Below are 24605 nucleotides of genomic sequence, written 5' to 3'. Positions count from 1 at the left end.
TACTGACTATCATGAGAGCATAAAACCACCATAGCATAAATCCTTCATTCTGGTTTCATGATAGAACTCAGGAAATGTGCATAAAAAGCAGAGAATGGTAGCAGACCATGAATAGGAGGTGAGGACAGATTGTTAGGCAGTCGATGCAACATAAACCTTAGGGAACAGAGGACACTGGGGTCTCAGAAAAAAAAAACAACCATAGGAAGTCCCCATCAAACAACTAACCACAAGTAAAAATATATATATAGTGACGTGACAAGGATGCTCAAAAATTGTCATGAACTGGTGATCACTTGCTCACCATATTAGTAGAAACCACCTCAGCAGAAACAGTCAAGGAAAATGAAGATTCATTTTTCTCTTAAGATCTTGTTGTTTCCATATTATCCTTGTCCATCATCATTTACTGATTTGTCTTTGTGTTTTCCTCTTTGGAGTTATTGGTATCCCAAGGTCCAAGTTTCCCTTCTCAGTGTGGTTATATGTTTCAGGTTGCTTTCTTGCCCATAGGCAATATATGTCAGGAATGAGTAAAGTGGATCTTGCATGATGTACAATCTACTTGGTTTTTAAAGCCTTTCAAGATGAAATTGATTTCTATTATTCTTTGTATTAAGCCTCCCGACACTTCTTAAAGTGAGACAGTCTTCCCTGTTTGGATAGCCACACATATCCCACTCTCCCATAGATGTAATTTGTCACAAAATTCTGCAGCTGGAATGGTCTTAGAACTGAGGTGGAGGGTGGCTAAATGCATTCTCCATTTTGAAGGGGGGGAAGGGAAGGGAATGATCACTTATTAAGTGCCTACTATGTGGCAGGCACTATGCTAAGCACTTTACAAATATTATCTCATTTGAGCCTCAGAACAACTCTGGGAGGGTAGGCGTTATTATTATTTCTGTTTTGCAGTTGAAGAAACTGAGGCAGAGAGTGGTTAAGTAATGTGCCCAGGGTCACATAATTAGTAACTGTCTAGCATCATACTTGAACTCAGGTCTTCCAGATTCCAGACCCAGAAATCTCTCCACTGTACTTTAGTTCATTAATTGTCACAACCCCTCTATAGAGAATTTATGGATAAGAAGTGCACAAGATGGGCAAGCATCTACCCATAGGAGATATAGATAGATAGATAGATAGATAGATAGATAGATAGATAGATAGATAGATAGATAGATAGATAGATAGATAGATCGATCGATCGATCGATCGATCACTGGAGAGAATATACATAATCACAGACTTTTTGAGAATTGGTACAGACTTTAGCAGCCATCTAGTTGAACTCATATATTAAAGGAATCTTCCCCATAACATCTCACAAATAGGTCTCCAGCTTCTCCTTGAAGCCATCCAAGGAGGAAGATTCCACTACCTTCAGATGCAGCCCATTTAGAAAGGTTTATTGGGGGCCAGCTAGGTGGCACAGTGGATAAAGCACTGGCCCTGGATTCAGGAGGACCTGAGTTCAAATCCAGCCTCAGACACTTGACGCTTACTAGCTGTGTGACCCTGGGCAAGTCACTTAACCCCAATTGCCTCACCAAAAAACCCAAAAACAAACAAACAAAAAAGAGAATAGAAAGGTTTATTGGGAAATTTTTCTTAATATCAAACCTATATTTGCCTCATTGCCACTTGTACCCATTGTTCCTGGTTCTTCACTCTGGGGCCAAAAAAAACCAGTCTAATCCCCCCTTGGATAGGACCATCCTTGATAGCTATCATGTTCCTCCTGCTCATTCTCCAGGCTAAATGCACCCAAAGATCCATCGTAGTTCATCTCTATGGAATGTCACAAGTCAGATGTATTATGAACGCACAAACCACCATGGCACCATTTCTCATTTGTGACTCTTTATTACCCCCACAAAGCCCATGTATTTGAACAGACTCATAGACTGAGACAAGCTCCATAAAGCAGGCTAGGAATATATACAGAATGCCAGACCACTAGGAAGAATTTCCCGAGAGAGCTGCCTACTTTCACCCTAGAAATAGAGGTTACTCTCCAGGGCTCAGGCAAATGCTCAAATGTCTTCTGGGATAATCTGCCCTTTCTCACATACATACTTCAAAATAGGAAGAAACAGGGTTCAACTCTTCACATAAGAAATCCTTTCACAGGCAAGCCAATATTGAAGGATCAGGTAGGTGGTGGGCAAGCCCTGATGAAGAAGCTTTTTCTCTCTTAGGATAGGAAGAATTTCATACTTTTTCTGAGGAATTGCTGCCCTCTGTTGGTGGATTCAATATACTTCAAGAGGGGAAGCAGAAATTTTTATATAATGTGCTGCGAGCCTCACAACCAACTAGTTCTTTGACCACAATCACTATTAGCCCCGGAGATTTCCAATAATCATATAGATCCATAAGGCTGAATAGGCAGCACTAAATCATGGGATCATAAGGCTCATTTAGAGCCAGCAGGTGTTTTACAGGTTATCTAGTCCACCCTACCTCCACCCCAACCCACTGATTTTGCAGGTGAGGAATCAGACCCAGAAGAGCGAAGCAGCTATCCTAAAACAGACATAGAAGGTCATGGGTAGCAGAGCTACGATGTACATTCAGGCTCTTTTGACTTAAACTTCAATTTGTTTTCCACTGTATCATTTAAAAAGAAACTGCTATTGTGGAATTAAGGTTCCTATTGTTTGGTCAGTGGTTCCCATCTTCCAAAGGAGTAAGATCTATCACTGTATGATGGCCCTCTGCAGAAGAAATGTTAACCACCTGGCATAATGCAGACCACCTGAACCAGATTAAAATATAATTGGGAATATTTAACAAAATAAAAATTCAAAAGAACATAATCCTAATATGTGATTTGCTGATTCAATATAAGACATATATATATATATGTATATATAGGCATACATATGTATATGTGTGTGTGTATATATATGTGTATGTATATACACACACACACACCCTTAATAATCTACCTTTATGTATGGTATAGTGGCCTAATTTGTATTTGAGTTTGAGCCTACTGCTCTACAGTACATTATGGTAAAACCTTAATTTAACTTCTGTAATGATATCTGGAGAGAGAGCATGTTATAGTGGATAAAGAGCTGTCTAGAATACAGGAAGTTCTGGAATCAGTTCCTGTCTTTCACTTATACTGACTGGGTGACTTGGACAGGTCATTTAAGCTCTCAGTGTCCCCAAACAACTTTCAAAACATATAAGTTGCAGAGAAGGTACTAAACTCCATTGGGGAATGGAGCTTTCTCCAACTAGGACTTTCCCAACTTAGTGATATCCCAGATCCAATCCAAGTCTCCTAATGATATTCTGATGGACTGGAAACATCCATAAGCAGAGTCTCATTTATCCTCATGGAATATCTGACATGCTAGGAAAATTGAAATCAACCAGGATGGAAGATAAAAGGAAATTAACCATATACCAAATTATTCTTTTCTAGCTTTTTTAATGTGACCAAAATAAAACAACAATCCTAAAACATAACTTGTTGAGAATACGTCCACTTTCCAATTGACAGTTAGATAAGGTTCAATTTTTTAAAAGAAACAAAAAAGGAGCAAAGAGAAATTGAAGACTGAATTTGGCCATTTCATACATGCAACATGAGCAGAGCAGACCAATGTGAAATGGTCCAATAAAGTACTACATTTGACATTATTTACAGGAAAACCCACATTGAAGACAAATTGAAATGGTGCTATATTAAGTTTTGGGCTGGTATTTTAATGGTTGTTTTTTGAGCTGTTAGAGTCTTTTTACACTTTCTTTACCTGCTGGCTTCCCTTTCAAGACTCAAGAGCCAAGAGAATTAATGATCTGGAGGAGGAACAGTGTGAGAAAAGAGTGGCACCCCTTCTATTGGCATAGGACTTTAAAACACAAATGAATTTCACTGACCACAATGTAAAGGGACTTTTCAAGAAAGAACAAAGTCCTCCAAGGCAAAATACTCTCTCTTTCCTTGCATGTTTCATGAGGAGCAACATCACTCAGAACATTGGCTATGCATACAAAGCACTTTTTACAGATGGCAAAGTCATTTACAAAATTACAAACTATTATATCCAGAGGGTTCATCTTTATTTACACAGCCCACAGACATAGCCTTTCCTGGATTGGATGAACAAACCAATGATCCGAGACTAGGAAAAGAAGAAAAATGCCCTACCAAGTCAACGGACTGAGATATCCAAAGTTGTAAGCTCCTAAGAAAATTTTACCATTATCATTTACAAACCATTCCGAGCAGCCCAGGAATGATCGGCCATATTCTAGTTCTTCATACATCTTTCTATAGATGGCACTTCTGGCATTGCCTCTGATATGTTTTCCTTAGATACTACTACTCCTAAAACAGATGCATAATGGAACTTCTCAGGTTCCCAAAACTGTTCTTTATATCACCTTTCACTTAGCTTTAACTCTGAATGGGAATGAGTAGAGGGGTTTGTAGGCATGCATCCAAAAATCCAGTATTTGGAAAGTTTTAACTTATTACATCACCTCTTCTATGAAACTAATTATACAGGAGAGAGAGTCCATTATTTACAAGAGAGTGTCTAGCACTGTTAGATTTAGTGTCCTCCATCATTAAGATGGATCAAAACCCAAGATGTAATCTCAGGCAGAAAAATAACCCAAAATAGTTTCTGAAAAACTGAATCCACAAGTTATTTTTTAATATAGACATTTGAAATATTGCAAAATTGGCAAATATATATGCTATTAACTGTTAAATACCCATATCTTTTAAATTTTATCCTCAAAATAGACTGTGTCCAAACTAGCTGATTATATAATATATTAAATATGTTTCAAGATATTTTATTCTACTCATACACTGTGCTGTTTTCTCTGTGTTGCATCATGAGCTACAAGTTTGTGTAGCCTCTTTTATCTTTTTCATTGAACTATTTTCCAATTGACTTCCCAAAAGTGATTTGAATAAAATGAGTTTATGCTTCAAGCTCATTCATTGTTTACATAGAAATGCAGTACACGTTGCATATGGTTGGTGTATGTGTGTCTTGTGAAATATTGTACTATACGTAAACATATATTTCATACGAGAATCCCTTCCTGTCTCTCCTCTTTATCATCTTTGTGGGGGGGGGGGAAGCTTAGTATAGGCATCTTATAAATTTACAATACCTTCCAACAACCTTTTTTTTTTTTGGGGGGGGGGACTTGGATTTCAACACAAGACTCATCTCACCTCACCCTGACAATCAGTACTACAATGGATTATATTATCTTCTCCAGGTCCAAGTTCTAAATCACATCTCAATAGCATCTTCATTATCAATTGTTTAACCTGTAATTTAAATAATTTATCCTGTAGTTTGATATTACAACGAATATTTTCAGAGTTGGAAAATTTTGTTTAAAGTGAATGCTATGTGGAATATCAATAAGTTAACTAAAAGAATTCAATTGCAAATATAATCTATTTTATTTCTGTGTATACCTGCTTTATCTCTCAGTAAAGTATAAACTCCTTGAGAGGAGGGATGTATTTGTTTTTGTCTTTTTTATTCCCAGCAACTAACACAGTGCCTGACACCTAATTTGAATTTCATAAGTGATTGTTTAGTTGAAGTATATAACACCCTATTAATTTGGACAAAGGTTGAATTGGTGAGAAACCTTAATTCCTACATTGTTTGGGTTGGTTTTGGTTTTGTTTGTTTGTTTGTTTGTTTTTTAGAAGTATAGTTTTTTGTTTTGTTTTGCTTTGCTTTCAAGAACTTAGGGAAACTGGATCAGGGCCAAGAAAATAGAAGCCTAGTAGAATGCCTAAAGGTAAATACTGAATGAATTTGAGATTAGCAATTAGTCTGTCAGCTGCTTGTAAATATAAGTAGAGGTTTTTAAAGTCCTTAATGGTTCTCAAATAATTTTTAAAACTCCCCCTTATAATTTTGCTTATACTGTTAAATTTGCCTGACAGCTCTTTTTCCCCCAGTAGATAGGTAAGGCAAAGGCAAGCTTCAGTCCAGCCACTATTAGAATGATCATAAATTCATATTTTCTTTAAGTCTGAATTACTGGGGTTTTATTACCTAAGAAATGGAAGGCTGTACATTTCTTTTTGAATAGAACCTCCCTCCCAACTGCCCCCCATCAAGGATGTCAGCTGATAGAAAATAAAGTAGTCAACCTGTCTAGTCTAGAGCAACGACATTCACATTGATAGGGGACAGATGAGGGTTGGGTTTGTTTGACTGAATGAACATTCATGCTTCTGAAAATGTTTTACTACTAAGCTTAAAACATGCAAACCACAGTCTAGGGCAATCTAAATGTATTTTTGAGGAAAGGAAGGTTTTGAAATGGATGGTGTATTCTCGACTTGCTATGTACATGCCTCATCTATTCAGTAATAATTAAATATTATCACACAGTTTATTTCTCCATTTAACCTCTGTGACTAACTTCTGTTTCATTTCCTGGTTCATCTCTGTGGAAACCTCACTGCTAGCACAAAAGCATGCATCTAAATTCTATACCCTATCTCTGTACATTAAAGAGAATTTGCTTAAAGCACGTCTCAAATTCAAAGGCTGCATCTAGTTGACATGTTCTCAGACTGTCCTGTGGGTTGTGTCTCATACAATATTCTAACACATGTAACATCCTCCGTACACAAAAGTCAAAAAAGGTGGGGGGTGGGGAGGGGAAGAAGGTGATTTAAAGGCGAATATGCCACATATATTGTGGTCAGTAGTGTCAATGTGGGGTCAGTCTTTTTTAATTTCACTTTTCCTTCAAAACTTTTTTTTTATCCTGTTCAAAGTAAAATTTCTAAAACAAGGAATTCTTAGGATTGTCAGTAAGTCAGATTGCTAGTTTTACGTTATCTTTAATATTCCCCATCATTATAATAACGAAATAGTTTGGGAGAAGTTGGGGAGACCATATTTAGAACCAAGTACTACCACTTTAAATTTCAACAATAAATGTAATGTACAGCCAAAACACTTATGGCTACATATTTCTGACCATGTGTGAATGAAATCAATATAGGCCTATCAATCATTAATCTAAGATCTTTAGTATTTTCCCTGAAGCCTATGGGTCCACAACTAGGAAAACAAAATAAAAACAAAGCTATGGATAGGGGAGAAAGATTTTTTTTTTAATGGCAAATGTGCCCTACATACAAAGAACTCAATTTTTGTTGGTAACACTACTAGCAACTCAGTGTCTACTATAGATATGAAATGCACTAGTATATTTTTCAGCCAATTCAGAAGATATAAGCTATTAAACATATATGCATATATTATATAGCTATATAATCTGTAAACTACCTATAAGGGTGAATTTATGCTAAGAGAATTTTCACTACCACTTTAAAATACTTTGTCTTATCAACAAATCTGAAGGTACTTTGTCAGAATTGGATAAGCAGATGGGGAAAAGGCAATATATTATACAAACACATATATACACATATATATGGTGATACATGTGTATTTATGTGTGTATGTATGTGTGTGTATATATAGAGAGAGACAGAGACAGAGACAGAGACAGAGAGACATTCAGTATAAAGAGGGGAACAATTCTTCTCAACAACTAGAGTTTTCCAAAAATATGATGGGTAGATAAAGGTCAGTGGAGGTCTTTAAGCAGAGGAAAGATGACCACTCTTTGGGATGATGTGGAGATAGTTTCTGTATAGATATGGGTTGGGCTACATGACTTATGAGGTCTTTTCTAACTCTCTGAGAGGCTATTGTTCTTAGAAGTTTTTAACCTGAGGTCTATCAACCATTTTGGGGGGGGGGGGAGGGAATAACTATATTTCATTATTATTGGTTTCCTATGAATTTTATTTTATGGATTTAAAAATATGTCTCTGAGAAGGAGTCCATAGGCTTTACCAGACTGCCAAAGAAGTCCATGACACAAAAACAGTTAAGAACATATTTTCTAAGGAGAATGTTTTCCTTGAATTAGTGGGAGAATGGACCTTCATTTCTAGCTCTATCCTTTATCTCCTCCCTAATAATGAACTGCCATTCAATAACCCTCTGCTGCTGCCACCTTCTGTCAGCTCTATTAATTGCAAAGGCCTCGGTACAGCCATTTGAAAAGTAAAACCTCTGAGTAAGTGATAAGAAAAATAGAAAAACTGTAGCAAAGGGATGGAGTACTAAACTTGGTGCCGGAAAGACCTGAGTTCAAGATCGATCTCAGTCATTTACTAGCTGTGTGACCCCAAGCAGATTGCTTAACCTCAGGCAACTTCAGTTTGCTCTTAGGTAAAATGGGTTGTTGTAAGGATAAACTAGATGACATTTGTAAAGGTTTTTGCAAACCTTAAAGCACAATATAAATGCTGGCTACTGTTATTATTGCTATCCATCTTATTTATGTTGTTGTAGGGAATGGAAAACTGGCAAATGACCCTGAGATAAAGAGAATCCCCAGAGTGGCATCTGTATTCAACAAACTTCAGTTGATTGGAAGAGAAGCCCAGGGTGTTTATTAGCTCTATGAAGTCCAGCTACAAATGGCCTTTGTTGAAATTTGACATTTTATAATTATTAATCACATGATCCCATCACCAAAAAATCTAGGAAAAGTCCCGTTGCTAAGATCTCCAAGCTTGCGGAATTTAGGGGTATGAGATCAGAAGCCCATTAAGTGACAAAAATCTGAGAAGAAATAGAACCAATGAAGGAAGATGTTGTTAAAGACTTTAAATAAGAGAATGTTTCTGGGAACCAATTTGTCTCAGGTGAAAAGTTCGCAAATCTTTATACTGTTAATTGTTTTCAATAAAATCAGTTGTCTAAATTCAGCACTACAAGGGGACAGTATACTAATGAAGTTTCCTCAAAAAACCCTGCTATTTATAAGGGTGATTTTAAAATATTATTATGTCCAAACCAATTATTTTAATAGCATAGGGAACTCCTGCTGATGTAGCTGGGATTCTCATCTGTAATGATATTGTTTTGAGAAGGTTGCAAGGAGGCCTAAAAGGTTAGATGATTCACCATAGTCACAGAACTAGTATGTGTCAGGGGTGGTATATGACCTCAGGTCTTCCTAATTTTAATACTGGCCCTCCATCCTCTATATATCCTCTCTGGTACTTCTAAGGTACAAAAAAGGATCATGAAATGTAAACCGATTTTACTGCTAAACTATAGTCCCATACTATGCCCCTTTGCAGTGCCTTTTCTGGCTAAAACAACAAAGAATCCATCAAGTTTTATTTAAGGGATCTCCTTGAAACCAATCCTCTTCCCTAATGGCATGCCCTACAGATGATGTTTAATGAATGCTATCCTTCTCAACCACCGTGACAGCATAGAGGAAATGGCTAAGCATCACTGCCAGGTTATTCTTCATATTTAAAGGCTGCCAATGACTGGGTGCCCTGTTTATGGGTGATTTGGTGATGAATGGGATGAAAGTTGCACTTGGTTGGTTTGGGAGTTGCTTTAAGCAGCAATAGAAATGGTGCAGTGATGCCTATAAATTGAAAAGACAGAACTTGGAGAACTGACTAAAGTTGAACTTGGAGTTATAACCACTGTTCCAGTACTCCCCAATTCATCACTTTCAGGATCCACAAGATCAATCATAACTCGAAATACAGGACCCAACAGCCTGTGACATCCTTAAATGGTAAATCTCCATTAAACTGGTCTTCTATTCGCAGACTTATATGATAGGGGTCATCGAAATCCTGGGATTAGATTATCTTTCCTTATAAAGTTAGCAAGAATATTTTGGATATGGAAAGCACTAATATATACATAGGGCTCTCATAAAAGAGGTAGCATTCACATCAGTTACACCCTGTATACCATTAACAGCAGGGTGATTAACGTGAAGTCACAAAACATATACATGGGTGGGGTAGGGAGGATAAGGAAGGCTTAAGATCATGGAGCTAATGACGATGTGACTTCTTTCTCTGACATAAAATAGTAAAGAAAAGAGAACATAGAATGGGGGTGTAAATAGTGTGAGGGCTGAGGTCAGATAGAGAAACAGAGAGAAGGCTGAAGAGGCTACATTCAAGAAAGTATTGAATGAGACTACCTCAAATCATCTCTGAACCTAAACAACTCTCTCCAAAACAGGGGACCTCTGAATTGTCAATGTAAATGTAGTCACTGCTTTTTAACGTAAGTGAATATTCCTTGTGGTAAAAGGATCACATTTATTTAACAGTCAAAGAGCACACTGCAAATCAATGTACAAAATGAATGCTATGTATGATAAAGAGGCAATCACTTCATCTATTGCTCCTCCTTTCCATACAAGGTATCCGCTATGCTTAGCCAAATGTAAGTTCTGGATCCAATCATCCCAACATAACTTTCTTGGAATACTGAACAATGTAAGACTGATTCAGTAAATGCTCCACTCTCTCGTTCACCAACATTGGAAAGGCCTTGAATGAAAGAAAGGCAGGCAGGCAGTATTCGCACAGTGGCATTGCCTGCCCATGGGACATGTCCTCTTTTCACAGATACTAACTTGTCTAACTGCTAGAATGAATGAGAAGAATCTATGCTGTAAAACATTGACCATTTTTACACCCCAGTGAATGTTATTTTGTTCTTGCCAACAAGATGAAAGCCAAAGGCCAATGAACTCATCTTACTTTGAGTCCTGATGAGTGGTAAAAGTCAAATTCAGGACACGAGAACCCTCTATTTGTATTTCATGGATGATCTCTATAGCATATAAAACATAACTAATCCACCTATGCAGAGAAAAGTGCCTGAGTTAAATGGACTGTACAATGTGAGGTTGCCAGTGCATCCTCTAGATAACAGGTTAAATGGTTATAAGAAACCGTGCTTACATTTCATTCCATCTGACCCATATGTACTGAAACCCTAAACAACAATGCCTTCCCAAATATGGATATGATGCTACTAAGCATCTCTAGATCCCATATTCTAAATATTAATGTCCAAATACCCCACTTTGACATGTCATAATATGTATACATTTGGTTTGCAAAATGTTCATCACATAATTGCCTTCTAATAAAACTAAATTAAAAAATAAACTTCCCATCATTACACTGGATTTCCTCATTTCCATCCAATGGATAGGATGTAGTTGTAGAACAATGGTCGATTTCAACAAATATTGTTCCAAATAGTTATATATTTGGTTCTGCTTGGGAGCATTTGAGATGCTTCTGCATCAATGTTTAAATGGAGATGGAAATAGGTGATATTTTAAAATCATTTTTTTTAAACACACACACATATCTTCCTCATACCAAAAACCAAAAGGATAGATCTAATCTTTAACTAAAGCAATTTGTTGACTTTCTTAGCCTGACACATTCTGTGAAGGAGCCTGACAGAAAAGTAGTTTTGAAATGCAAACCATGACCTATGCCTCATCCAAGGGAAAGAAACAGAGATGGTCCCCCTCACTCCCGCACAGTATGTGCGCTCACTGGAAGAGGAGACATTGTACCTTCACTCCCTGTGCCTTAGGCTAGGGAGACCTAAGGCACTGCACAAAGCTCTGTGTTCCTATGGGTGGTTGTTGGTGCCACCAAATCAATCCACTGAGGTAAGAGCATTCTCACAGTTGAAACTGGTCCTAAACTATGGGTCTCAAAATTAGCTTTTCTTCCCCTGTTATCTGAGGTATCCACCAGAAAGTGATAAACAATAAGAGTGGGGGCATATCAATTTTGCTTGATATGGCTCTTCAGGTCTTTGCTTTTCCCCCAAGCTCTTCACATCAGGACCTGTTCTCGAGTCTCCGGCAAACGAAGGGCAATCAGGCCTCCCCCAACCAGAGAAGAGGAAGCCAAGAGTATGGGAACCACTTTGGTTATCCCTACAAAGGAAGCAAAGATAGAATTTCCCAAGATGGCCCCGAATTTGCAGATGCCATTGAGGATACCAAAGGCCGTTGCTCTGTAGAGAGAAAAAAGGAACAAAGGTAAACCAGTCGAGAAAGAGAGCTGAAGATGGTAACATTAGGTATAGCAAAGCAATCTTCTTATTTCTATCACTACATACATAACCTTGGATCAGTTAATCTCCTTGACCTCACCTTTGTTATTTGTAAAATGAGGGGATTCAGGGATCTGTGAACTATTTTTTAATGAAGTCCTATGTCTTTTATTTTATTCATTTAAAAATATTCTGTGGAGGGCTCCACAGGCTTTACCAGACTATCTAAAGGATCCATAAAACAAAGGCTAAGAACTCCTAGACTAAACTATGTCCTCTGGGGTTGCTTCTAGCTCTAAATGTAGGATCCTATGATCCCCATGTATTATTCTCAGGATAAGAGATTTGCAGCAGAAAAAAAAATCTCCTGATTCAGAATACAAATGAGTTAGATACATGGGTTGGATGGAAGATTACTAATCTCCTGTAGGTAATTCAGAACCACCAGCCAAGGACAGCTTGGGTCAGGGTATTTATCATTTGCAGCTGAGTTTTTATAAGACATAAATAGGCTAATAATCAATTCTGGATAATTTTAGGTCATTAAGAAAGAATGTTAGAAAGCTTTAGGCTTGTGAGAAAACTGCACAAGGGTCTCCTTTTTAGTTTCCTACTTTGGCATTTGATATCACATCCACTTTCTTTTTTTGTTGTTGCTTTTTGTCCTGTCTGATTCTTCATAACCCTTTTGGGGTTCTCTTGGAAAACATACTGAAGTGGTTTGCCATTTCCTTCTCTAGCTCATTTGATAAATGAGGAAATTGAGGTGAACAGGGTTAGGTGACTTGACCAGGGTTACACAGCTAGTAAGTATCTGAAGCCAGATTTGAAATCAGGTCTTCTCACTCCCAGCCCAGTGCTCTATCTGCTATGCCATCACATATTCACTTATGTAAAAGCTGCCCAGTTTCTTTCTAAATAAATGTTAATAGCAATGCTGGCCTAGAGTACATAAAAACCATCCGTGCTAAGTGGCTGTAAAGGCGAACAGAAAGAAATGAGTTCCAGAAGTTGGAATGTAGGAAACAACAGGAAATGGAGATAAATAGTCTCCCAACTTCCTCTAGCCCCTGAACTCTACTGGGAAGAGTGTTGACCTTGTCCCTTGTGATACCAGCTTCTTCCTCAGTTCAGAATCCAAGATTCATCCTTGACCTTTAGTTCTATTCAAATTCCTGTTCTCTGAAGAATAGAAGACCAGGATGTTTCCCTCAATGTTGTTCTGTTACCTTACCCTTAGATAGGGCTTCGAGGTTTACAAAGCACTTCACATATTAATCTCATTTGTTCCTCACAATAATCCTGTGAGGTAGGTGCCACTATCATCACCATTTTACAGATGAGGAAACTGAGGCCAGCTGAAGTTAAATGACTCACCCATGGTCACACAGCTAGTAAATATCTGAGGCAGGATCTGAACTCAGGTTCAAAAAACTCAGCTATTATTATTAGACACTTACTACGTGACCCTGGGCAAATCACTTAACCTCAAAGAGATATTACCAAAGAGGTATCTGAGAGAAGGCAGGAGTTGACACTTGGAGAGATCTCACTGTTCCTCTCTCCTTCCCCTTTGAATTTCTTCCTCTCTCTCTAGCTGAAGGGAAATGTTTGTACTTTATCACAGCTAGACAACAACTAAGCCCAGGAGATAAACACTAGAGTGCTCAGGGCAGTATTTACCTCTTGTTGGTGGGATAGAGCTCCACTGTGATCACATCCAGAGCATTCCAGGCAGCAATGCTGGCCCCGCAGAACAGGCACTGCCAGCCAATCATGGCGGATTCACTGTTGCCAAAAAACAGGAAGAAGCAGCAGACTGCTGATATCAGCATGGAGCCACCTGGAAGAGAGCCAAGGGAGAGAGGAATATGGTATCAGTTTTTGGAGCCAGACTCTCAACCTATTCAGTTCACCTTGGATATATACTTCAAGAAGAGTTAACCAACCCCTCCCATAACCTAATCCCCAAATGCAAGTTAAAGACCAGGAAAGAAGTACAATGTTAACTCTGTTGTTGTCCAGTCATTTCAGTCATTTCTCACTCTTTGTGACTCCATTTGGGGTTTTCTTGGCAAAGGTCCTGGAGAGGTTTGCCATTTCCTTCTCTAGCTCATTTTACAACTGAGGCAAAAAGGGTTAAGTAACTTGTCCAGGATCACACAGCTAAAAGTATCTGAGGCTGGGTTTGAATTCAGTTCTTCCTGACTCCAAGCCAAGTGCTCTATCCACACCACCACCTGGCTGCAGAAGATCATAAAGCTATTTAGCGGCAAAGCTGGGATTTCAACCTGGATCACCAGATTCTTGATTCAATGTAATCCCCACCGTACAAAAAAGGAAAGATAAAGCTACAAATCACCAATAACTGCCAAAAGACAGACAACCCTGGTCTTGACACCCACCTCTCACTACTCTCTGTTGTATACACATTCTACTATTTTTGTAGGCAAACCTAACCTTCTACTTAAGCTCCATTATTTCAAACTTCTTAGCTTTTTGGGATAAGATTAGGCTTGGTGGTCTTGAGACCACTATGACAGACTCTCCTTAGGAGAGGCTGTAGCTTATAGAATCTATGCATGGAAATCATTGTTATAAAATTAGACCTGATGGTTTTAAGGCCATCATGACTGACAGTCTTCCCTTAAGGGAGTCTGTAAACTTATAAAACATACTCAACAAAGAATTGGAAATAGGGGGAATGCCCATCAATAGGGGAATGGCTGAACAGGTTGTAGTATATGAATGTAATATACTATTGTGCTGTAAGAAATGATGAGCAGGAGGAATTCAGAGAAACCTGGAAGGATTTACATGAACTCATGCTGACTGAGAGGAGCAGAACCAGAAGAACATTATACACAGTAACAGCAACATTGTGTGATGAACAATGGTGATAGACTTGGCTCTTCTCAGAAGTGCAATGATCCAAAGCAATTTCAAAGAACTCATGGGGGGCCAGCTAGGTGGCGCAGTGGATAAAGCACTGGCCCTGGATTCAGGAAGACCTGAGTTCAAATCTGGCCTCAGACACTTGACACTTACTAGCTGTGTGACCCTGGGCAAGTCACTTAACCCCCACTGCCCACAAAAAAAAAAAAAAAAAAAAAAAACTCATGATAGAAAATGTTCTCAACATCCAGAAAAAAAGAACTGTGGATTATCAATGTAGATTGAACCATACTGCTTCCACTTTGGGGCTGGGTTTTTTTTCCTTCTTTTTCGGAGTTTTCCCCTTGTGCTCTGATTCTTCTTTCACAATATGACTAATGCATAAATATGTTTAATGTGATTGTACATATATAACCTATATCAGATTGCTTTCCATCTTGGGGAGGAGGGAGGGAAGGGAGGGTGGGAAAAAAATTTGGAACTAAAAATCCTCTGAAAACAAATGTTGAAAACTATCCTTACATGTAACTGGAAAATAATAAAATACTTTTATTTTTTAAAAAGTGAGTAGAATAGGAGCAGCTAGATGGCGCAGTAGATAGAGCACCAGCCCTGGAGTCAGGAGTACCTGAGTTCAAATCCGGCCTCAGACACTTAACACTTACTAGCTGTGTGACCCTGAGCAAGTCACTCAACCCCAATTGCCTCACTAAAAAAAAGAAAAAAAAAAGTGAATAGAATATAAAAAACTTGAAAAAATTAAATATACTCAAGGGACAATGCTGACAGTTACATTTTCAAAGGTTGGTGCAGTTGTGTTATCCAAATAATATTTTTTCTACCTCTAGCTCATTTTCTCTACCTGATAACAAACTCCCAAAACAAAATTTTGCCCTGACCCCTGATATGCAACTCAGCCAGCTCCAGGGAGGTCATCCAAAATTATGGTATAAGAACCTCACTCTCGGAAGGGTACTTTGGAACTATACATCAGATCCCCTTCTTCTCTCTCCCCTTGTCCCTCTTTCCCATTCCTTGTAATGAAACTCTGCATTGAATTGACTCATTATTTTGCACATTATTCTCAGCCTTGAACTCATTAAGAAGTTGTTTTCCCCAGTATCTGTGGCTGGCTCATAGGCCTTTCCTTAGACATAAACTGGGTACCCAGACAAGGATTTAACCTATTGACAGCTGCATCTACATTTGGGGCATAGGGGACTGTAAACCAAGTTGTAGAAAGCAAAGGTCAATAAAGGAATCTTCTGTCCTCCCAGAAGGGACTACCTTATGCCAGAGGACTGTCACAAAACAGTGGACTATAGACCAACACTCCCCATTTCCTTCTTCGTGGTTTAATGTCCTCAATTTTTTTTTTTAATAGACTAAGTCTCTCTGTCTTCCTCAGGATGGAAAAACGGTGTCCTGTTCTCATCATTGATTGGCCTGGGAGCTTTGCCCTTACCAAATTTGCCCCTCTTTAGGTAACCCACTCCTCACCCCCCTGGCTTATCACACTGGTACAGTATTTAGTGTGGATACCTGATTGTCAGAAATCCCAATCTCAAATGATCTACCAGCCTCAGTCTCCCCAGTAGCAGGCATTATAGCCATGTAACTCCTTGTCCCTTAATGTCCCCAATTCTTTTTTTTTTCAGGGCAATGGGGGTTAAGTGACTTGCCCAGGGTCACACAGCTAGTAAGTGTCAAGTGTCTGAGACCGGATTTGAACTCAGGTACTCCTGAATCCAGGGCCGGTGCTTTATCCACTGCGCCACCTAGCTGCCCCCAATGTCCCCAATTCTAAAGGAATGATTCCATACCTTTAATCTCTCTCCTATAATCAGCTTCTCACTGAAAATCCAAATGTGATGGGCACCTAAACCACAATGGTTTCAGTAGCAATGAAAAGGAGAGAAGGGATGTCACAGATATTATAGAAGCAGAATCCAAAGGACTTGGGGGGGACTGATTTGATGTAGAAAGTGAGGAAAAAGGAAGAGTCGAAGATGATTCTCAAGCTTCAAGCCTAGACATCTGGGAGAATGGAGCATCAAAAGCTTGACATTGCATAGCCAAGAGAACAAGAACAATGGTTTCCTTGATACAGGAAGATTTTCTCTCTACCTCCCACCACCACTGTAGGTCCAGTCAATATAGGGAGAAAATGATTGGAATTCTTTTTTTTTTAATTTGCAGGGTGATGAGGGTTAAGTGACTTGCCCAGGGTCACACAGCTAGTGTTAAGTGTCTGAGGCCAAATTTGAACTCAGGTCCTCCTGAATCCAGGGCCTGTGCTTTATCCACTGCACCACCTAGCTTGCCCCTGCAATTCTTATGGGATAGCTAGAAATGCCCAGCAATAGCCAGACTACAGGTATATGTTGTACTGGGGACCTGACAGTCAGGAGTTCAATAGTGTGAAAGCAGCAACAGTGGTTATGGTGACAGTATGTTCAACTTACACTTTCCCCTGAAGGTTGAGGAGGAATAAGAGAGTCTGTGAAGGAGCACATGGAGGCTGAAGATATGTCCTCTGCAACACAAGAGTGAGTCTGAGGATGCTCTGATGAGCAGCAATGAGACAGAATCCTTGCTGTTAAAGTGCTTGTAGGGGGCAGCTAGGTAGTGCAGTGGATAGAGCACTGGCCCTGGATTCAGGAGTACCTGAGTTCAAATCCGGCCTCAGACACTTAACACTTACTAGCTGTGTGACGCTGGGCAAGTCACATAACCCCAATTGCCTCACCAAAAAAAAAAAAAAAGAATTCTTAAAGTGCTTGTAAATTGTGAAGAAGATAGAGCAATACAAACAGTAATCCAACTGAACTCTCTTAACACTCCCCTCCAAAGAACTTTAAAATAATTCCTTGAATCAAGTTTTGGAGATGCAGAGCCAACAGATGGTCAGAGTGGCACATTTTCTCAGCCTATGACAACGTAGAAGGTCTGCAAGAGAGATCTATGACACCGGGGTGAATGCTGGGCCAGAGTACAGCAGGGACACCAGCCCTGGGCCTTGAAGGCGGCCTCAGACAGCATCAGCTTCAGAAGCATTCAGCCAGTAAAGGTAAAGGGGTCAGACAACTTTTCAGAAAGAGATTGCAGGGAGGCCATTTGCTGGTGCTGGGAGCAGCTGGCACTGATTAGCAACTTTATTGCCCATACCCAATTCTGGGTTACAGTTCCAGGAAGGGGGTAGGAATGCTTGTGGAGGGTCACAAGGAAGCAGGGGCCCTAGTCACAGTTCCAAGGCTGAAAGGAGCACTAGCACTTGCAGCTGCAGGGGAACAGGGGCCCTTTATGGGTAAAAACCAGAGCCCAAACCAGGAAAGCAGTGATCACACCTTTCCCCAAATCACAATACCTCAGAAGGCCCCAAAACTTGCAGAACCCCAGAACTAGCTCTGAAAACAGCAGCACAAAAAAGCCAGAAGCTTCCCAATTCCAAATAACTCCTGATGAAAAAATGCTGCCCACCTCCAGAGAGAGAACTGAGGGACTCGGACTCTGAGTGCAAACTGAAGTATAATTTTCTCACTTTTTTTATTTGTTTTTTCTTTTTGAGATATGGCTAATATGGAAATATGTTGTACAAGATTTCACATTTATAATTAATTGATATCAGTTTGCTTGCCTTTTCAGGTGCTATCATTACACTTTTATAGACTTGTAATTATTGCCCCTATTTATACAATTATTACCCCCATTTTGCAGATTGGAACCTACCTCCCAGGGTTGTTATAAAGAAAAGATGATATTATCTTTGTAAAAATTCTTTGTATACCTTAAAACACTATGAAACTAAAAGAATAGATCTTATACAAATGAATTTATATCATCTGAATCATCATCTTAGTTCTCCACTGAGTTTCAATTTCTACTCTCTTCTGAAACTTAGGATCTTCCCTCTCAGAGTCTTTTGGTCAGTCAGTCATTCAACAAATATTTATTAAGCACATACTATATGCTAAACACTGTGTTAAGCACTACAGATAAAAAGAAAGATAAAAAAAACAGTGCCTCCTTTCAAGAAGGTTATAATCTAATGGGGTAGATAATATGCAAATAACTATGTACAAGCAAGCTGTACACAGGATAATTTGGAAATAATCACCAGAGGGAAGGCATCTGAATTAAGAGGAAATTGGAAAGTACTCCTGTAAAAGGTAGGATTTTAGATGGGACTTCAAGGAAGCCAGTGACATCAAGAGGCAGAGATGAGGAATTGAGAGCATTCCAGGAATGGGGACAGCCACTGAAAATACATGGAATGGGATCATGGGGTGTCTTATCTGAGGAACAGTAAGTAGACCAGTGTCCTTGGATCACAGGATATGTGGAGAAGTATAAGAAGACTGGAAATATGTGTCAGGAAAGAGGAGGTCAGTTTGTGAACAGTTTTGATGACCAGAGGATTTTATATTTGATCCTAGAGGTGACAAGGAACAAGGAGTTTATTAAGTGGGGATGGGGAGGCAACATGATCAGATCTAAGTTTTAAGATCACTTAGACAACTGTTAGATGAACTAGACTGAGAAGAGGATAGTGGAGGCATCTATTACAGATAGTATTCTTTGGGGAATTTAGCCACAAAAAAGAGAAAACATATGAGAGGATAGCTAGCAGAGATGGGTGGATCAAGTGAGGATTTTGGGGGGATGGAGGAGAGTGTCAGGAGGCAACTTTATACAACAAGTCCATCAACAGACATAAAGATATTTAGGGAGGGGCAGGTTTCATGGGGAGATGATGATCCCCCTTTTTGGAAATGCTGAGTTTGAAGTACAAGCAGGACATCAAAGTAAAAATGTATAGCAAGCAGTTTGAAATACAGGTTGGAAATCAGGACGAAAGATGCAGACTTGGCAGTCATCTGCATGTAGGTGACAAATGAAGCTATTGAGTGGATGAAATTTCCAAGGAAGATAACATAAAAAGGGAAAAGAATGATGCCAAAGGCAAAGCCACTGGTTCAATGAACTGCTCATAGAAATGTTTCCAATATGTTTTGGTGCAAGATACACACACATGTATCTCTGTGTATGTATGTATGTATGTGTTTATAAACACATGTATATATGTATGTATGTATGTATATAAGCATATATGTGAATTCAAATAAATGGGAAATAGACAATCTTTAAGATCCAACTAAATATTTGTCCTTAAAACATACTAGAATATGAAAATGCCCATCAGTAAAGAAGTTGGGTACTATAGAATATTGTGTGCATTCTTTTTTGTTTTTGTTTTTTTGCGGGACAATGGGGGTTAAGTGACTTGCCCAGGGTCACACAGCTAGTAAGTGTCAAGTGTCTGAGGCCGGATTTGAACTCAAGTACTCCTGAATCCAGGACCAGTGTTTTATCCACCGCGCCACCTAGCCACCCCCCACATGTGCATTCTTTTTTACTTTTTATAAGAGACAGTTCAGTGTTGGTGGGAAAGTACACAAGCTGGTGAAAAAACAAAAGTGTCAACAGAACATGAAAATCCTAATTATTAGGTCCAGTTTTTTCATTATTACCTTTATTTTATTTATATTTTTAAAATCAGCTTGAGCCTGGAGCCAGTATAATAATTCAATTCAATTCAAGAAACTATTATTCTAGGGGCAGCTAGGCGGCACAATGGATAGAGCACTGGCCCTGAAGCCAGGAGGACCTCACCTCCTATATTTATTAGCTGTGTGACCCTAGGCAAGTCACTTAACCCAAATTGCCTTAAACATCCAGGTCCATCTCCAATTATTCTGATCTATATCTAGCCACTGGACCCAGATGGCTCTGGAGGATAGAGTGAGGTTGGCAACCTTATACAGCCCTCCCTCACTTAAATCTAATTCAGTGCAAGTCATGATATCACCCTGATATCATGGTCCTCTTTGAGAACGAAGGCCAAACAACAACCTACGACAAAGGAAGAGAGGATGGAGGGTGGGGGAATTATCTCAAGAGTTAACTAGCAAGGACATAATGTAAATTGGAATGTTGTGTACTCTCTGCATTCTATGCCCTCCGTGATCAGAGATAACTTTCTCTTCATTACAGGGTATTTGGATTTAAACAACAGGTTTTTCTATTACCAAAGCTTCTTACTCATGTTTGTCTACTGCCAAAAAAAAAAAAAAATTCTTAAAATACTTTCCAAGATATTATCTCATCACATTCTCACAGAAACTTTGTGAAATGGAGAGAGCAAATATGATTCTATCCATTTTGCAGATGAGAAAACTGAGTCACAGAGAAGGTAAATGATTTGGTCTTTGCTACAAAGTTGCTTATTGGCACATGAAACATGTCCCCCAAGTTGTATGTACACTGGCTACCACTGCCCCCAAGCTCACCAATCATCTTGATTCTCCCAATTTTGTCCATGAGCAGAGCTGATACAATGTTGCCTGGCAATACAGACAGACTGCCGAGGAAGCTAACAAGGTAAATCAGGAAGTCGTTATCTTCTTCAAAGTCAAGGTGGCACCCTTCTTTCTGCTCCATAAAGGTGACATTGACAAACCGGCAACCAATGAATTTGTGGTGATAGAGATCTGCAAGTGAAAGAAGCCAAGGTTAAAACAGTTTACTCATTAAATGTAAAATCACTGAGGGCATTCCCATCTTTAGCTCTGCCTCCAGCTCCTAGCACTGTGCCTTTAACTTATAATATGTGCTTAATAAATGCCTCTTGAATTTTATTATTGAATTCAAAGAAGGAAAAGAATGGGCTATGGGTAAGGTAAATCATAAACATATGTTATCTCCCTGGGTGGTGAGAGATGTGTCAGCATTTGGCAAAGGAAGTTCTCCCAGTTAAAGTGGTTTATGGTTAATTCAGGTGGAGAAAGGGAGGAGGTGAGAAGCCTTTTTTAAATGTAATTAACTGTAAAAAATTCTAAGTAAGAAAGAGATCATCAGACTTAAAAATTAAAAAGTAAATTTACTTGCAGAAATAATAATAATAATTAAATTTATATAATTCAAGTATGGTAACTTTATGAGTTATTCATTGAAGCTTAAAATATTTCTGGAACATCCCCAATTTTTTGAAGTTGTCCTTACAAAGGACAACCATAAGGACAGGAATTGGACCTGTGATTTCATTGCTATAGAGAATTTCCAGGTAAGGAAACCCCTTCTATTTCTTCATTTATCAAAGAAAATTGACACATTATTTCAAAGGAGATGGTCTTTGTAAAAAGTATTTAGCACAGGACCTGGTTCACAGTAGGTGATAAATAAATGCTTATTCCTTTTCCTTCCCTTCATCCTCTCTGTAGCCCTCTGAGATAGGCCCACTAAACATTCTTATTCCCATTTCACAGATGAAAAAACTGAAACATGGGGAAGTTTCGTGACTTGCTCAAGCTCATGACAGTAATTACAGGATAAGTGGGCTAGAATTCATGCAAGTGTTCTGAGTGCTCTTTCCACTGGAGGATGAGGACACCCTCATCTTGTCCTGCTCCTGGTAGTTCTCCTAGGAATGGGCAGCATCATGAATATTTATAAACCTTCAAATACCGTACATGTGTGCTATTTTTAGGGAGAAGGAAGGGAGCCAGTCTTGTGATTTCATTGGATTAAGGAACTAAGGACTGAGAATACTCCCTCTGTCTAGGCAGCCTCCACTGCCAGAAAGTATCAGAAGCAAGACTTGAACCCAAGTCTTCCTGGCACCAAGGTCAGCTCTCTTCCCACTATTCTACTCTGCCTCTCTGTTATTATTACTATTGTGATTATTAATGAGAGTTCTTCTAAACTAAGCATCTCTGCCCTGTGCCTGCGCCTTATCCCCTGCTGTTACCTGTGTTATAGAAGATGGTTGATTCAATGGTGCAGTTTTTGAAGAAAGTCCCAGGAGACACCACATCTTCAAAGTAGCATTCATCAAAGAAGGAAGACTCGAAGATGACATTCTTGAATTTCATCCTATAGAACCTGCAGAAAAAAGCATCACCCCACCGAGGCTCTCAATTACAATGGTACACACAGTGAAAATGGAGCCTTGATATGCTAATGGGAGAAAGAAAACAATCCTACAGGATAAGAGGCATCTTGACACCATGTTCAATTCAAACCAATCCCCAGAGCCTTTATTTAGCACTTGCCATGTACAGAGAACACTGTACTAGGTGTTAGAGGACACATAAAATCCATATAAGACAACGTTTGCCCTTTGGTTTCACGGACATGGAAACTCTCCCAACCTTTGCATATTAAATGGAATTGGCAAAGATTTAACAAAATAAAAAAACACAATATAAATAATGCTAAATTATGGTTTCCTAAGTCAATATTTGGCCTGCAGGAATGTCTCTATTTGAGACCACTGGGAGTTGCCAGATCACTGATGACTTAGCCAGGGTCACACTGAAAATAAGTATCCAAGGTTAGATTTCAACTCAGGCTTCCCTGATTCCAAGTCCAGCCACTACACCAGCTGTCTTTCTGACACCACATATGCAGTTATCTACAATACAAACAGGACACCAATGTATAAGACAGGGTCAGTGTGATATAATACATGATTCACATCCTTTATCTATTCTTCCCCATTTGCTATTTGTTTATTCATCAGTTAGAAAGACTTGTGCCTTGCCTCATTGCTCAAAGAGTTGTTTTGGGTTTGTTTGTTTGTTTTTGGGTTTTTTTTCAATGTTGGCATTGTTTTTATTACCCAGGTATTCAACCCAACCCCAGGATTGTTTGGCTCAAATTAGCAGCAGTTGGAAGACAAGTCCAATTAGACACCCAGGGTTGAACGGTTCCATCATCATCCTTAGAGGTGTGTGTAGGGGGAAGCTTTTCGAGGTTCCCAGCCTGGAACTGGTCTGAGCACATTCCAGCAGAGGCAGCCGCTTATGACTTGATGAAGGGAACAGAAACAGGGACATTTGGCATCTTCTCCCTTAGCCCTCAGAGTCGGAGTAGGAGAAACAGAGGTAACATCAGTAGAAGGGCAGATCTTGGAAGTGTTGGGGCGCTGCTCAATGCACTGTTTGTTTTGGGGGGGGGGGTTTTGCACAAGGCGATGAGGGTTAAGTGACTTGCCCTGGGTCACACAGCTAGTGTCAAGCGTCTGAGGCTGGATCTGAACTCAGGTCCTCCTGAATCCAGAGCCTATGCTTTATCCACTGCACCACCTAGCTACCCTCTGCTCAAAGAGTTTGAATCAGTATTCCTTAGCACTACAATAAAGTTTCACCCCAGAACCTTATCATCACCAGGAGGTTACCCATGATTCTTGAAGGCGATAATAGGACAAGCTCTGTCAGGTGTGATGGCCTTAAGTGGGTTTATTATTTAAGCCTCAGTCTGGGCCCACTCCTTATCCCTCTCAAAAGGGAACTCACAAAATCATTGTCAAACCTGAGAAGATGCCTAAGATAAATAAATAATCCCTCTACTATTGGATGACAGTTCTCAGATCCACATGAATTTGCAAGCCTAATGTATTTTACTCTGGAAGCCTATTGTTTTACTTGCTCAACATCCCTCTTTAACAAAGAAATAAAGCAGTCATGGGGCATTTAGTGATCTCCTACTGTTCTGCCAGGGGCAAGTGATAGAGAAGAGTCATAAATCACAGAGGAAGATAATAAGTACACAGGCCTTGAAATATTCCTCTGAGTGAGTTATAAAAGCTTCAGATATATGGAAGAAATGAAAAGAGATGGACCTATGAGACACATTCTAGAACTTTAAAATTCAAGTTAATTTCTGTAATGTGTTTGTAAACTT

General features: G+C 39.2%; 1 protein-coding gene across 5 annotated transcripts in view; it reads right to left on the bottom strand.

The window, feature by feature from the left end:
- Positions 1–3550: 3550 nt before the first annotated feature.
- The window catches only part of SV2B (synaptic vesicle glycoprotein 2B), a 182615-nt gene continuing 161560 nt past the window's right edge, over positions 3551–24605 (bottom strand). For all 5 annotated transcript variants that reach the window (XM_043987392.1, XM_043987390.1, XM_043987393.1 and 2 more), the window contains 4 exons: positions 22669–22802; positions 21212–21412; positions 13650–13809; positions 3551–11927 (listed from right to left, as the gene is read on the bottom strand). In XM_043987392.1, coding sequence (XP_043843327.1) covers positions 11744–11927; positions 13650–13809; positions 21212–21412; positions 22669–22802 — 679 coding nt within the window. In that variant the 3' untranslated portion in view covers positions 3551–11743. The remainder of the gene's footprint in view (positions 11928–13649; positions 13810–21211; positions 21413–22668; positions 22803–24605) is intronic.

Source organism: Dromiciops gliroides, chromosome 2, assembly GCF_019393635.1.
Source record: "Dromiciops gliroides isolate mDroGli1 chromosome 2, mDroGli1.pri, whole genome shotgun sequence".
NCBI classification, from domain to species: Eukaryota; Metazoa; Chordata; class Mammalia; order Microbiotheria; family Microbiotheriidae; genus Dromiciops; species Dromiciops gliroides.
The sequence above is the reverse complement of the archived record's forward strand: the minus strand, read 5'-3'. Positions and strand labels throughout refer to the sequence as shown.